Below are 13,035 nucleotides of genomic sequence, written 5' to 3'. Positions count from 1 at the left end.
GGGGTTTGACGCAGTTAGTGCGCAGGAAGGGTGTAGCCCGTTTTTTCCGCAGTGAGCATGACCTGTGACTAATCTCTCTTTTTCTTTTAATCGTTCTGCAGATGTTCTGAATTCTCGATGTTTCTATCCTTTGTGTGAGCACTGGTCATTCTTTTTTAGGAACCACGAGTCAGGATCCCTTATTGCGAAGCTTTAGGAGCCTTTTGAATATTTAGGCTGCGGATGAGACTGAAGTGGACCATCCTCGAAAATGGAAAATTCTGTCTCTTTTGCAGGATTTTTTGGTTGTGCTTACAGATTAATACATATATTGATTTACTTCTTCTTTTTACCCACTTATATTTTAATGTCCTTTTGGTTCCACTAACTGGTTAAGACCAGTGTGATATGTGTTGGGGTTGTCTCTTTTTCCCCCCCGTCTTTGCCCAGGACCCCATTGTGCTTGATCTAACCATGCAGTGCATCCTCTGTCCATGGTTGTGCCAAGCACTTTGGAGGCTTGCGAGCACAATCTGCAGTTAACCTCACTTTTACATTTCTGTTTTTAGGATCTGAGCACTTTGACAGAGCACAACTAAGACACCATCATCAACAAGTATTGCGTGCATAAAAGACACCAATGCTTTTGTTTTAAAGCATGTTTTATATTGTGAATATGAAAATGTAAAAAAAATCTGACCAATAAATACTACCTAAACCTTCTGTGTGTGTGTTACTTTTTTCATGCCCAATAAAAAGCGGACATTTCGAAAGACCAAATGGGTGTCATGAGGTTCATAGGATTCATTTATATAAAGCTGTCATTACCTACTAACTGGGTGGCCAAAGTATGTCCAGTTTATGGAAAACATCAATTACAGTAAGTGCTCAGTGGCTTTTAGCTCTGTCTCATAGAGGTCATACATTAAAACAATGTGTCGCCTGTCGGGACTGCAGACACGTCACAGATGTGGTCCTCCAACAGCGGCACAGAGCTGCATAAAGCCTGAAACCTAAAACACAACATTCAGAACCAGTTTATATTCTTGAAATGATAATAAAATTCCATCTTTTTGGTTTCCATACAGACTGCAGCTGCTCATTTAAGATTCAGTCGGTGTCGCCTGATCGTAACTAATGGACTGAACCAATAAACTGCACTTGTGAAAACCAGACTCTTCCTTTACTTGTGTCTCCTAATTTAATCTTTTTTTCTTTTTCTTTTTTTTAAAACCATAACCTCGTGTGGTGGGGGTCTTAAATAATGATGTACACACAAAACCCAAAGCTGGAGTTTGTCATAATGAATATTACTGGAATCAAGTGAACTGCACTGAAAGAGTGGGCTCTCATAAAGGAATATTATAAATATATAAATATAAAAATCCAACTTCCATAAAGTTTTTTCTGCTTTTACATCACTACCAAAGTCAAAAAGATTGATTGTATCCGAGTTTGTCTACCTTTTCATTTTTTAAGGCTTCAGGCCCTCTCACACTGTCACTGTTTATAATTCTTTAGAAATAATTGCTGTCGGAGTTATATAATTTATTTATTTTTATTATTTATAGCAGAGTTAATAAACTGCATAGCTGGTCGGATCTTAATGAGAACAATAATGACAGCTCCACAAATGTCTCAGTAAGACAGCTTAAAGTCTGAGACGTCAGGGACATCAGGACTCTTACTTTATCCATTAGGGAATTAAATCCTTGCTGTATTAATTTTACTTTCTGCTTTCCTCGTCATGTCAAACTATCTCCAGTGGAAAGGAAAAAAAAAATCAATAAGACTACAGCAGATTTGGAGGTCCAGACAACACAGCACAGTAAGCCAAAACTAAATCATGAATAGATTTATAATTCCTGTCGGCTGCATTTCAGATACACAGATCTGAATGAACATTTACTTTGGATTTACACAAAAAAATCAAAGAATATCAGAAGCTGTCTGCTGTTGATGCTCTGCAATAAGTCACAACATAATATGCAATATATATATATATATATATATATATATATATATATATATATATATATATATATATNTATATGTTGATGCAATATTAAAGGCAGCTGCTTTAAAGAAAGTTAGATTGCTGTTTGTATAAACAGAAGAATATCTCAGCTTTGATGCTTATTAACAATATTAATAACGCAGCATATTATAGGATGTAGACTCAGGATTTAAGTTAAGTTTAACCAGTTACTTCGATCATTCCATAAATAAGATAATCCTTTCAACGACCAGAAAATTTTAGTTTTATGAAAACAAGGTTAGGAAACCTTTAAAATGTCCTTCAAATTATAAACTGGAGTATATAGTAAGATGAGTTTTAGGTTCTGAATAAAGTGTTTTATAAAATTATAGCTGTTTTTACTGGATAATTTACTTTTTAGATGCTTATGTTAACAGATAAATATATATAATGCCAAAGAAATGAGTCATATCGTATTTTGAACAGTATCTTCACCCTACTATAAACTGTAGTTAAATCACATCCTTTAAAGTGGAAAAAACATCTCACTTTAACTGATAAACCAATGCAGAGATTATTTAAATGTTATGCACAAATTTATCAGTTTGGAGCCTGTATTTGACTCTTTCTTCAGTTAGATTCAGGAGTGCTTTTATTAAACTGTGAGGCTTTTCTGCAAGTCTGTGACAAACCTTTGGTCCAGACGGGGAACCACGAGGTTTACGGATTATCCCGTTAAATTGGACTACGCGGTAGTTTAGAACAGACACGACTTGTCTGGCAGGCCGAGCGTCAAAGCTGCTCTCAAGTCACCAGCTGAACAAAATATGATGAACTCAAAAATGTTTATTAGCTCTGCTTATTCATCGTTACTCGGAAGACTTCTGCAGTTCCTGTCGACTGCTTGTATAATCACATGCTGAAGCTAATCACAGCCGATTTACTGTCTGCAGACGAGACCAAACATCTTAAAATCACTGAAGGCGTTTTTAAATTACAGCAGTGAAATGTTAGATTTGCATACAAGCTTAATGATAGCAAACACACATTTAATAGTTTCTGATTTTCACAGTTTTGACCATGAGAAAACTTAAAAAACATCTAATTTGCATATCAAATATTTCACTTCATACATTGTCATTTATTGAATAGCAGGACAAACACATGTAAAAGAATTAAACATATTTGTCATGAAGTTGGGACGTCTTTCACCATCATGAGTCAGATGATTCATTCAGATGTTCCAGCCACACAAATCATGACATTAAAATTTAATACAAGCTGAGAGACTGTTTCAAACAGGTAATTAGGGCATTTGGGCCACTTTGACAGGCTGTAAACAATGTTATCTACAGCATGTGGTTCTTTTTGTACATTCATTACAACTTCTGCATACAAGTTCATTAGAAATACATTAATGGTGAACTGAGTGAATACAGCGGAGTTTCAGTAGGACTCGTATTAGAAAAAAAGTGTGATCATATGACGGATTTATGAGCTTGTTGCATAATGAAAACTGCTTAAGCTATGCTATGAATATACAAAATCTACAGTAAAATAAACACCCATAAAGCCAAGAGTACAAACAAAACTGATGAACACACACACAAAAAAGGACCATAATCTGAGCTGAAACGAGACAAGCGTGAACTCAAATGAAATAAAAACAGGCCTAAAAGTGGCACTAGTTTGTGTGTTTCTTCCGCGCTAGAAGCACTTTAGTACCGTTGTATTTGAGGATTTCTATGGTTATTATAAGACACTATGCCTCTAACGCTGAAGGACTGTTTAATCTTCAGAAGGCTGGCAGTTTAAACACTCAAACACTGAGACAGAGCACGACTTCGATGACCACAAACCCACAAAAACAAAGAGCCCTAGATTTGTTTTCTTAAATGACCTGGACATTTTTTCCCTATAATAATGGTGTTATTTTCTTGAATTCACTTCATTCAGGCATATAAAACTCTTATGTTGCAAACAGGAAACATGCTTTCCATCCGTGACATGAAGGAAGCGGTTATCCGTTTCCCACAGAGGTCACTGTTCTTTATCTGGCAATGGGCTAATAAGACCAGCACCAGCAGTGGTACAGTCCACCAGAATCGAGTCATAATTACCCCTGTGTGTCAAAAATCTTCAAAGTATGTTTATGCGTGACTCCTCTTTAAAAGCACACCCAAAAAATCACCGAGTTATTTTGGTGCTGGCGGTTTGAACAGAGCTGAAAGTCAAGTTTCGTCAGGGACAACAGAGCTTTACGATAAGGACCTGTGGCAAAAGCGTCTCTACAAACAGGAAATATGGCTCGATCTCACAAAAAGCTGGACACATAACTGTCAAAAGGTGGAAGAAGAAGAAGAAGAAGGTCACAATATTGGCTGGCTAACAAAACAAACAAAACAACAAAACAGTATCACAGCCGTCAGTCTGGATGATATTTTTTCATTGCAACATTTTCTCCACAAGGACAACAATGCAGTCCACTGTTCTCGAGACGTCCCGTCTACAACCAGATAACCACAGCTACGGATGGACACGTGTCCGTTGAGTGGGTTGTAAACTTTGCTTGCGGTTGTACCCTAAAAGTTGGGTTGGAGGGCTTTGTACGGACTCTAGTGCAAGTGAAAATATGCCGGCGTTAACTCCTGGTCTATAAAATATCCGTCTCAGGCGTAGATCTGCCCCGCTCCCCCGGTGTGCGCGTTGTCCCCACTGAGGCGCTCCTGGCTCGGCAGCCGGCTGGTGTCGCTGGACTTAATGACGCTTGTGTAGTCGTGAATTCCCACCTCCAAGTTCTTGGCCCTCAAGGCAGCAGTATGCAGCTTCTCCAAAAAGTCAGGCATACCTGACAGGGCGGTAAAGGAGAAACTTTTACAATCAAGTAAAATGTTATTAAAGGGGGGGATACATTTTAGAACACACATATTTAAATGACTAAACACAGGACTGAATAAAACCGTAATGAAGGCCACGTTATGCAGTTTTATCAAGTTTCGGATAAGGAACGCTCACCACTTGACACCATCCAGCTCACGCAGTAACGAGGAAAAACAGTCTGTGGATCATCACTGTAGGTGAGCAGGTAATCAAAACCATTCTGCAGAGAGAAACAACAAACCAGTCTCTGGGTCTGTACAACAAAAACCATCACATGCAACTGAATTTCTTTGCAGTTTAGTACTTGTGACGAACCTCATCAAAGGACTTATGAGGGCGGATGACCATCTTAGACTGGTACGAGTGGACTCTCACGTAGTCTTGAGTCTCTGGGACTCTGGGATGCTGAACGGCTCTGAACGAAGAAAACAACAATTTCAAGAAGCTAAAAGATGTAAAACAGCATTTAGTTTGTATATGTGGTCCAAAAAGACAAGCCATTTCTCAAACAAATATTTAAATCCCAACCTGGATACTAAGATCATCAGGTTGTTTTCAACGTCAACATCATAGCGACGCACGTAAACGTAGTCCCGCGAATACATGGGAGACTGTGAGGAGAGAGTGAACAAAATGCAAAGTATCCTAATGAGAAAAGCTTGACCAGCCAAGTAGTTACTTCTACGTAAATAGAAAACTGATAACATTTATAGTTTGTTTCTATCACAGGAAACATTGTGGGCTTACAGGAAAGCGTGTTGCCCAGTGAACAACTTCAGAGCCTGTGCTGGCATCTCTGTCGACCACGTCAAGCTTGATAACCAAAGAATCCCACTTCTTCCTGTACTCTGTATCCAACTGGGAGGAAGAGGAACATTATAACAAGGATCCTGAGCTACACGTACACGAGAACAGCTGGGTGATAAAAAATAATTAAAAAAAAGTTTACAAGAAACTCAACAACAAAACAAAAATCACCAGCTGTGTCTGTTGTATCATAAGCAATCATTCATCACCGTTTTTCCTCCTGGTGAGTTTCTTGGGGTTAAGCAGCTGCTGTGCAGTCATTTCGCTACATTTCTTCTCTAATTGAACTTTACACAGACATAGTTCCATCGTTTTAAAAGTCTTTACCTGCACGTTGAAGAACTGTCTTGGTGTGACATCAGTGTAGGAACCTAATACTGCAGGGGGGGGAAGAAAAAAACAAAGAGGCCAACTCTTCAGAAGTGCAGACTCAAGAGAATGCTTCAATAGGGAAATCCGAGCACATATGAGATCTTAAGATAGCTGACCTCTGTATTCATAAAGGTGACTGTTGGGAATGGGTCGCTTCCACACTCTAAAATCCCTCTTCTCCATCACCATTTCCCAGCCACCTTCCTGCTGTCCAGCTACGGATCCCGACGACATGCACATGCACTTTACAGTCTCCAAAGCCTGTAGCTCAAGTCCACACCTTCAAGAGAGATTCCAGGTTTAGCACACCAATAAGAGACAACACGCTGCTGTACTTAAATTCTACTGTTCTGGTAAAGCGCCATAAGAAGGGTGACAGTGGTGCTTTTAAAACATTACAGTCCCTGTAGATTAATGGTTTAGAAAAATCATCTCTGCATCACCTACAGACTGTCCAGAACGCAGCGGCTCAGCTTCGGACTGGCACAAAGAAGCGAGTACACATAAGCACCGTCTTGGCATCCTGCGTGTTTAATTGATTTTAAAATGTTTCCTTTTCCTTCATATTTAACTTCTCACCACAGCATATGAACTACATACTTTTGGGGCCTTATAGTGGTTTAAAAGTTACCTTTCAGATAGTATGCATATAAATGCAGTTTTTGTTTTTAAAGATAATAAAAGCAGTCCCACAAAGCTCAAATTTTGTTCCGGTTTTATGCTTAATGTATTATTGACACTGGAATGAGTACATCTACAGCTGAAGTAGACCTGAGTTGAGGAGCTTCAAAATGCCTTTCAGCAACTATAAAAAAAAATACTATATGAACTAAAATTGGTGCTTAACGCAAATGAAGCTACATTTGGGTATTAGGCTGGATGACTGTCCTTCTTTTAAAGTGAATGTTGAGCATTTAGTAAAAAAAGCTGAAGGTTAGATTGGGCTTTTATTATCAGAATTGGACCTTATTTAATTAATCAATCAGGAAAAATGCTGACTATGACTACATTATTTAAATGCACACCTCTTCCTTGTTGTTTACATTCTGTATATTATAGTTCTTTAGCTTTGTGTGCTTTATAATCTGGTTACTTGGCCTTCTCTAAGCCTCAGCAGACAACAGTGTTGGTGTATTTTTCTTTTGTTTTACGCACGAAGCTGTGCTGGGTAAACTCCACTCGTATCTGTGCACCTTTTTAATACTTTCAGCGAGTTGCGGTTCTCCAGTTGGCTCCTTTTTAGACTCAGCAGGAATTTTTTCTGAACTTTGAAGAACAGTGTTCTCTTATTTTGTACCTTGGTCATGAAATAATCTTCAGTCCAGACTACAGCTTAATGCTTTTTGTCTCTTTGGTAGAGTTTAAAGTGCAGATAAAGTCTTCTGTAACCAAAGAGTGCAAACTGCTATTCCTTAGCTGGACTTTGTGCTTGTTTTATGTTGATTCTAACCGTTTTTGTTTACGGATTTTGATGTTAACTGTTTATTTTAAGCTTGTAACTTTATTTTTATGTTAAGCTCAGGGGACTTCCTAGTTAAATAAATAAAAAATACACATACTGTATGATCATTCTCAGTTGTTATTGTCCCACACCATTAGAATCTTTATAGATCTCTGCACATCTGATCAATGTTGCTGCAGCTTGTCACCCTCAATGTCTCCACAGGCAACAGTGAGGGTTTTTTCCCCCGCAAAAAGATATCTTACCTGCGTATTTCCTCATCTTGGATCTTCTCGTTCTCCCACATGAAGACGGCCAGAGCCGCCATAAGTTTCCCAGCAGCAGGGGCATGCTTGCTCTGAAATCTGCGCCATATGTTGCCAACCAGGGTCCACCTGGCTCGCTCGGAGTAAAGGTTGGAGTAGAGCTCACCGACCTGGCAGGCTCGCCGGAGCCTCTGACCGGTCACAAAGCCACAGTGGTCCGCAAATATGGAGAGCAGTCCTTTCCTTTTCGGACCACAAGCCCTGCTGCTGGCACCCACGCCTGCCCTCTGGAGCCAGGACAGCAGCAGGCCCACGTTCCTGCCCAGCCACGGGAGCCTCCCTCTTCCCTCCTCCGCCGCCGCACTTCCAAACAACCTGCTGTTCTGAAGCCTCACTGTGCTCAGTCCGATGTCACACATGGGACGACGGGGAACCGAATGAAACATGACGACCGTGACCGTGACGCAAGGTCCAGAAGACGAGATAATCAGGCTGAACTGTGTAGCAGCAAGGTTATCAAGGCAAACGTAAGAGCCAAAACTATTGCTCTACGAAGAAACACCACACATTACTTCTGTATAGTTATCAATGCTGGCTTTTAGTTGGCAAAACTCATAATTTTACTGGTAGTAACTTTGGCTGTCAACCCTTGTGGGAACACGCTATCATTAGCATTAGCTAGCTGGGTTTCTTACCAAATTCTGCACAGCGAATAAACAAGCATACGCCCCCAACACCGCCACTTTAATATCCGCACTGAACCCTAATAAACGCAGCATAAACTATATAATCCCTCGGAATCTGGAGTTATCTGATTATCTTCTCTTAAATCCGCCTCACGTTTGTCAAACTCATGCAGCTAGTTTGACCTCCTCTTCTTCTGTGCCTTTCACGCCCACTTGTATAAAGCCCGCCTTACAGGGTTTGATACTCGCACGTGTATGGATGCTGTCAACTCAGGGCAAATATGATTGGCTCATAGAGGTGTCTGTCAAAACTTTAGCCGCCTCTGCGTAACAGCACGTGAATGTGTATCAGGCATGCTAAGCGCCGCCCCTTCTGTTTCTCGCCTGACCTGGGATCAGATCTTGTCTGTCGTCTAATCCGTTAAATGGCCCGTTGTTCAAAAGCAGAAACGCTAATGCGACCCAGGATCTGTGTCTGCATAAGCAAAAACGAGAAACAAAGAAAAGGAAGTCAGAGGCGCCATCTGAAGGCAAAGTTAATCGAGAACAGGAAATGTGAAGGACTTCTTACGGTTTGCTAAACATTGATAATGATAAGGCATTGCTGATGCCAATGCTAGCCTAGCCTTAGCATTAGCAATGTTAGCAAGCCTTAACTTTTTAAGTAAACTAACAGAAAGCACCCACTCATTAACAATTTCACAATCTTCAAAAAGTTCAAAGAGAAAAAAATAGAATATTTACTTATCTTACTTATTGGTTTTGCTCGGACAGTGCCACTTTAACATAATTTGGTTAATATATCGTTAAAAAATGATAGACAGCTATAAGAGGTTCAACTAAGGGCATGTATTGTCTACTTTAAGGAGTGTCGGAAATCTGAAACTTTTCCATACTTGCGTAAAAAGTGTACATGTAAAACGTATGATTATATATGTTTTGTACAGCAGATGGTGCTGTTTGACTGCAGATGATGAGAGTGTTGGGTAATTCACAGCAACTAGAAAAAATGAATCATCTTAGATCTTTTTTTTTTTTTTTTTCAAAGTTAAAAATTAGGCTGAAAAATAGAAAGGCTGTTCCGGGAAATTCAGCTCATTGATTTTTGGGTGGTAGACATGAATGGGATTCACTGTACTCAATCAAACTCATTGTGAAGCATGCTCCTTTTATTTCACTTAGTCCAAACTTGGCTAAATGAATTATTCATGCAACAATCTGTGTGGTTCTTTTGTGCAGCAGTACATGTAAAAAAAAACCCCAACCCAAACAAGGTTTGACACAGATAATTCAATAACCTAAATACAGCGAGTATCTAACAATAGGGTCATTACTTTGATGATGTGCTTGTTACTGGCAAAAACACTTAGTATACTGCCAGGTGTATTTTAAGCCAACTTCCACATCAGAAAAACAAAGAACTAATTCAGCATTGTATGACTAAGAGGACTGATAAAATTAAACTACTTGAACTTCCTTTAAGGAATGCATATCGCCAGCTGCCTTTCATGCCAGAGTATTACACTAACAATGTGTTATGCTGAGAAATTACAGAGTTGAAGCCGTTTTGGTCAAACCTTTTGTTTTCTCTTTTTGTTCAATAAATCAGTTTTTTTGTTTTGGAAAACGAATCTGCTGTCTGGGTTCATTTCACTAAAAACCTGATACTTGATACTATGTGTTGTAAATGACTCTCAGCTACAACCATACCAAATTTTAGCTCAATAGCTGTCAAATTAACTGAATTATAGCCATTTTTATGTTTTCTAAGCTCAGTTGGCTGTGGAGGCCATCTTGAATTGGTCAGGCTCTAAAAGTTTATCAGTTGTAGATGCACATCCAGCGATAATCTCCTGAAAGTTTCATTAAAATCTGTTCAGTGGTTCATGAGATATTTTGGTAACAGACACATATATAAACACACAAACATGGGCAAAAACATTATCCGCCTTTGCTTTTCAGCAGTGGGCGCTAATAACGACATGACAATAAAACCATGTTAAAGCATGAACAATATCAAATTAAGCTACTAAATTCAAGTACAAACAAGTTTGCATGGTTAGTGAATCATAAATATATATTACTCAGAAAAAAAAGACACAGCCACAACATTTTTAATTGTTTGTTCTTTAACATCTGAAAACACTTTGTGTATTATAACATGTTTGAGTAAGATACACAGTAACATGCTTTCTTTTTGTAAATCTTGTAAAATCAAATGCAGCATAAAAGACTTGTTTTGCAATACAAGAAAAGCATCAAAAGTATCATCTTTCATTGTGAAAAACAAATTAGAGGGAACAAGAAGTTCAGTTTTTTTACACTTAAAACTGCCAGTCAGTGAAGTAAACTATGTATGTTTATTTTAAGCATTAAAAAAAGATAAAGCTCTGATATTTTCTTTATTGTAAGAAAAAAAAAGAAGTGACGTCAGAGAAGCTAGATCAAACTGAACGTTTTTTAGATGTAATACAGTTGATTACAGCTACTTGGAATCAAATTACACAACCCTAAAGGTAACTCATTACTTCATCACTGTATTCTGATTTGTTTAATTAAAAAAACAAACAAACATGTAACTTGAGACAGTTCTAGCATTCAAAGAAAACAGAATAGCATTTTTTAGAAATAGCCATTCTTGGAAGCGTTCTTGGAGGTATAGCTTAGGAAATTTCTTTTACTTTAGTGGATTTTATTGTGAGTTTGTGTCTTCCCGTGTCTCTTTTTACAGGAAATGAAATGCCCGCAGACTATACTGAGAATTCTGGTCTGGACAAGTTATGGCCGACTCCCTGTAAGGTCTCGCAAACTTGAAGATCAAGATCAGCACAATTAAGAAATACTTGTGCACCTAAATGCTTCTAAGAAGCTAAGTAAACTCATATTCTCTGAACCCTACTGCAAAGTTCAAGGTCACACCTTGCTGTTCTGTTATTGTCACATGCCGCCTAGCATGATGCGTTCCCGTTCGTCTGGGCAGAATTTATGCAAAGAAATGTCCTTAAACACGACAACAACCTCCCTGCTTCCCCGAAGGAAATGATGATCCATCGTGACAAAGCAGGAAAACTGCAGGTGCTTCTGATGTTATCTGCATGACAGAAAACCTGTCGCTCTTTGAAGAGCATTCTGCCAGAAGTGATAACATTCACTCTAACAGAGGTGTCCTTTGTTCAACAAGGATGTGTCAAATGAAAATGGCGCTCAGTAAGTAGGTTGAGAAGTAGTTTTAAAAGGATCACGTGTTTGTGGGAGAGTGAATAATCTGAGTGGGCTTTACTACAAGTGTGCAATCCTTATTGTTTTTTACTTCCTTGACGTCTTGAGGGATCATGGAAAATGTCCCCAGGGTTATGGGATAATTGTATTTCCGGCAGTTGCCTTAGCGCCTGAACGCCTCACTTCAGACAGCAGGGAGAGGCTTTTTTTTTTTGCACGTGAACTATCTGGCTTTGGAAAGTTTCCCAGTGGCTTTTTCCACAAGTCCATCTGCTTCCGTTACCACTGAAGATGTCATTTATGTCTTCCTCAAGTCACACTTTACCAAAACAGTAATTTCAAATGGTTTATATCTTGTTTACTCCTTAACTAGAGCCTGTTTTACTTTTTTTTTTTTTTTTTTTTTAAAAGGAAACTTTTGGACAAAAAAAAACTTTCTGTACTGGAGTGGTACTCACTGGAATGAACACAATTACTGTCTTTGATGAGGCTCAAAACAAACGTAGTTAATGGAAGATCTTATTACTTTCAGAAAAAGTGAAAAAAAAAAGTTGTTTCAAGCACAGGTAAAGTGAACAGAGACATAGCTCAAGGTGTTGTTATCACCCACCGCTGAAAAGTAAAGGCGGGCAATAATGTTTTTGCTCATGTCTTTGTGTCTTTCTGAACAATTTTGAATAAAACTTGCAGAAATAATCACTGGATGTACATCTACGACTATTTAACTTTTGGAGCCAACCCATTTCAAGATGGCTGCTGAAGACAACTGACCTCAGAAAACACAAACGTGGATATTATTCAGTTGTTATTACAGCGATTGTGCTAAGATTTGTTTTGGTTATAGCTGAGAGTCATTCCCAACACATACTCCCAAGTGTTTACTGTTGGCGTCAACCCTGTTTGTCTATTAGCAAAATATCTCATTAACCAATGATTTTTAATGAAAGTTTCAGAAAGTAGTCATAAGATGTGCATTTACAACAGATTAACCTGTGGGAGTCAATTCAAGCTGACTGACACACCTAATCGATAATAGCCAGGCTGTAATTGGCTCTAATTGTACAGATTTTGATGTGGTAGCAGCTGAGAGTCATTCAAACAAGATTTCTAGTTACATTTTTGTTTGTTTTGCCTTATGTGAAGCAAATCAATCAGAAATATTATCAATAAATATACACCTTCCTGGTTAAGTTTACTAGTTGAAAACATGTGCCAAGTCACGACAATTCAGCAGCACTCAGTAGCATTACCAGGAAACCCGATCCAGACATGTCGGCAGCTGAATAATGGAGCTACATGCGCTGATCACGTGAAGAGGAGCGCCTCAGTCCCTGACAGCTGGGAGGGGCGAGGGGGCGTGGCTTCCGAAAGGGCGTATCCAATAAAAAAAAAGAAGTCCTGTTGTCT

The 13,035-nt window shown here is 38.8% G+C and overlaps 1 protein-coding gene across 1 annotated transcript; it reads right to left on the bottom strand.

Annotated features, from left to right (window-relative positions):
- Positions 1–2,788: 2,788 nt before the first annotated feature.
- stard7 (StAR-related lipid transfer (START) domain containing 7) lies at positions 2,789–9,264 on the bottom strand. The gene is made up of 9 exons (XM_017410769.3): positions 9,163–9,264; positions 7,724–8,884; positions 6,133–6,296; positions 5,972–6,021; positions 5,585–5,695; positions 5,366–5,448; positions 5,153–5,252; positions 4,973–5,057; positions 2,789–4,805 (listed from the first exon to the last, which is right to left on the bottom strand). Exons 2-9 carry the CDS (start codon positions 8,167–8,169, stop codon positions 4,627–4,629), a joined length of 1,218 nt encoding a protein of 405 aa, XP_017266258.1. The 5' UTR covers positions 8,170–8,884; positions 9,163–9,264; the 3' UTR covers positions 2,789–4,626.
- Between the last annotated feature and the right edge of the window lie 3,771 nt (positions 9,265–13,035).

Source organism: Kryptolebias marmoratus, linkage group LG14 (genome assembly GCF_001649575.2).
Source record: "Kryptolebias marmoratus isolate JLee-2015 linkage group LG14, ASM164957v2, whole genome shotgun sequence".
Lineage (NCBI taxonomy): Eukaryota > Metazoa > Chordata > Actinopteri > Cyprinodontiformes > Rivulidae > Kryptolebias > Kryptolebias marmoratus.
Note: the sequence above shows the minus strand (reverse complement) of the source record. Positions and strands in the feature narration are given on the sequence as shown.

Excerpts from the sequence above, each read along its gene's own strand:
- stard7 (XM_017410769.3), bottom strand. The coding sequence starts at position 8,169 with ATGTTTCATTCGGTTCCCCGTCGTCCCATGTGTGACATCGGACTGAGC. Across the intron at positions 5,696-5,971 it reads GACAGTTCTTCAACGTGCAG|TTGGATACAGAGTACAGGAA; the intron begins GTAAAGACTTTT and ends TCTTCCTCCCAG. Across the intron at positions 4,806-4,972 it reads GAGCTGGATGGTGTCAAGTG|GTATGCCTGACTTTTTGGAG; the intron begins GTGAGCGTTCCT and ends CCGCCCTGTCAG.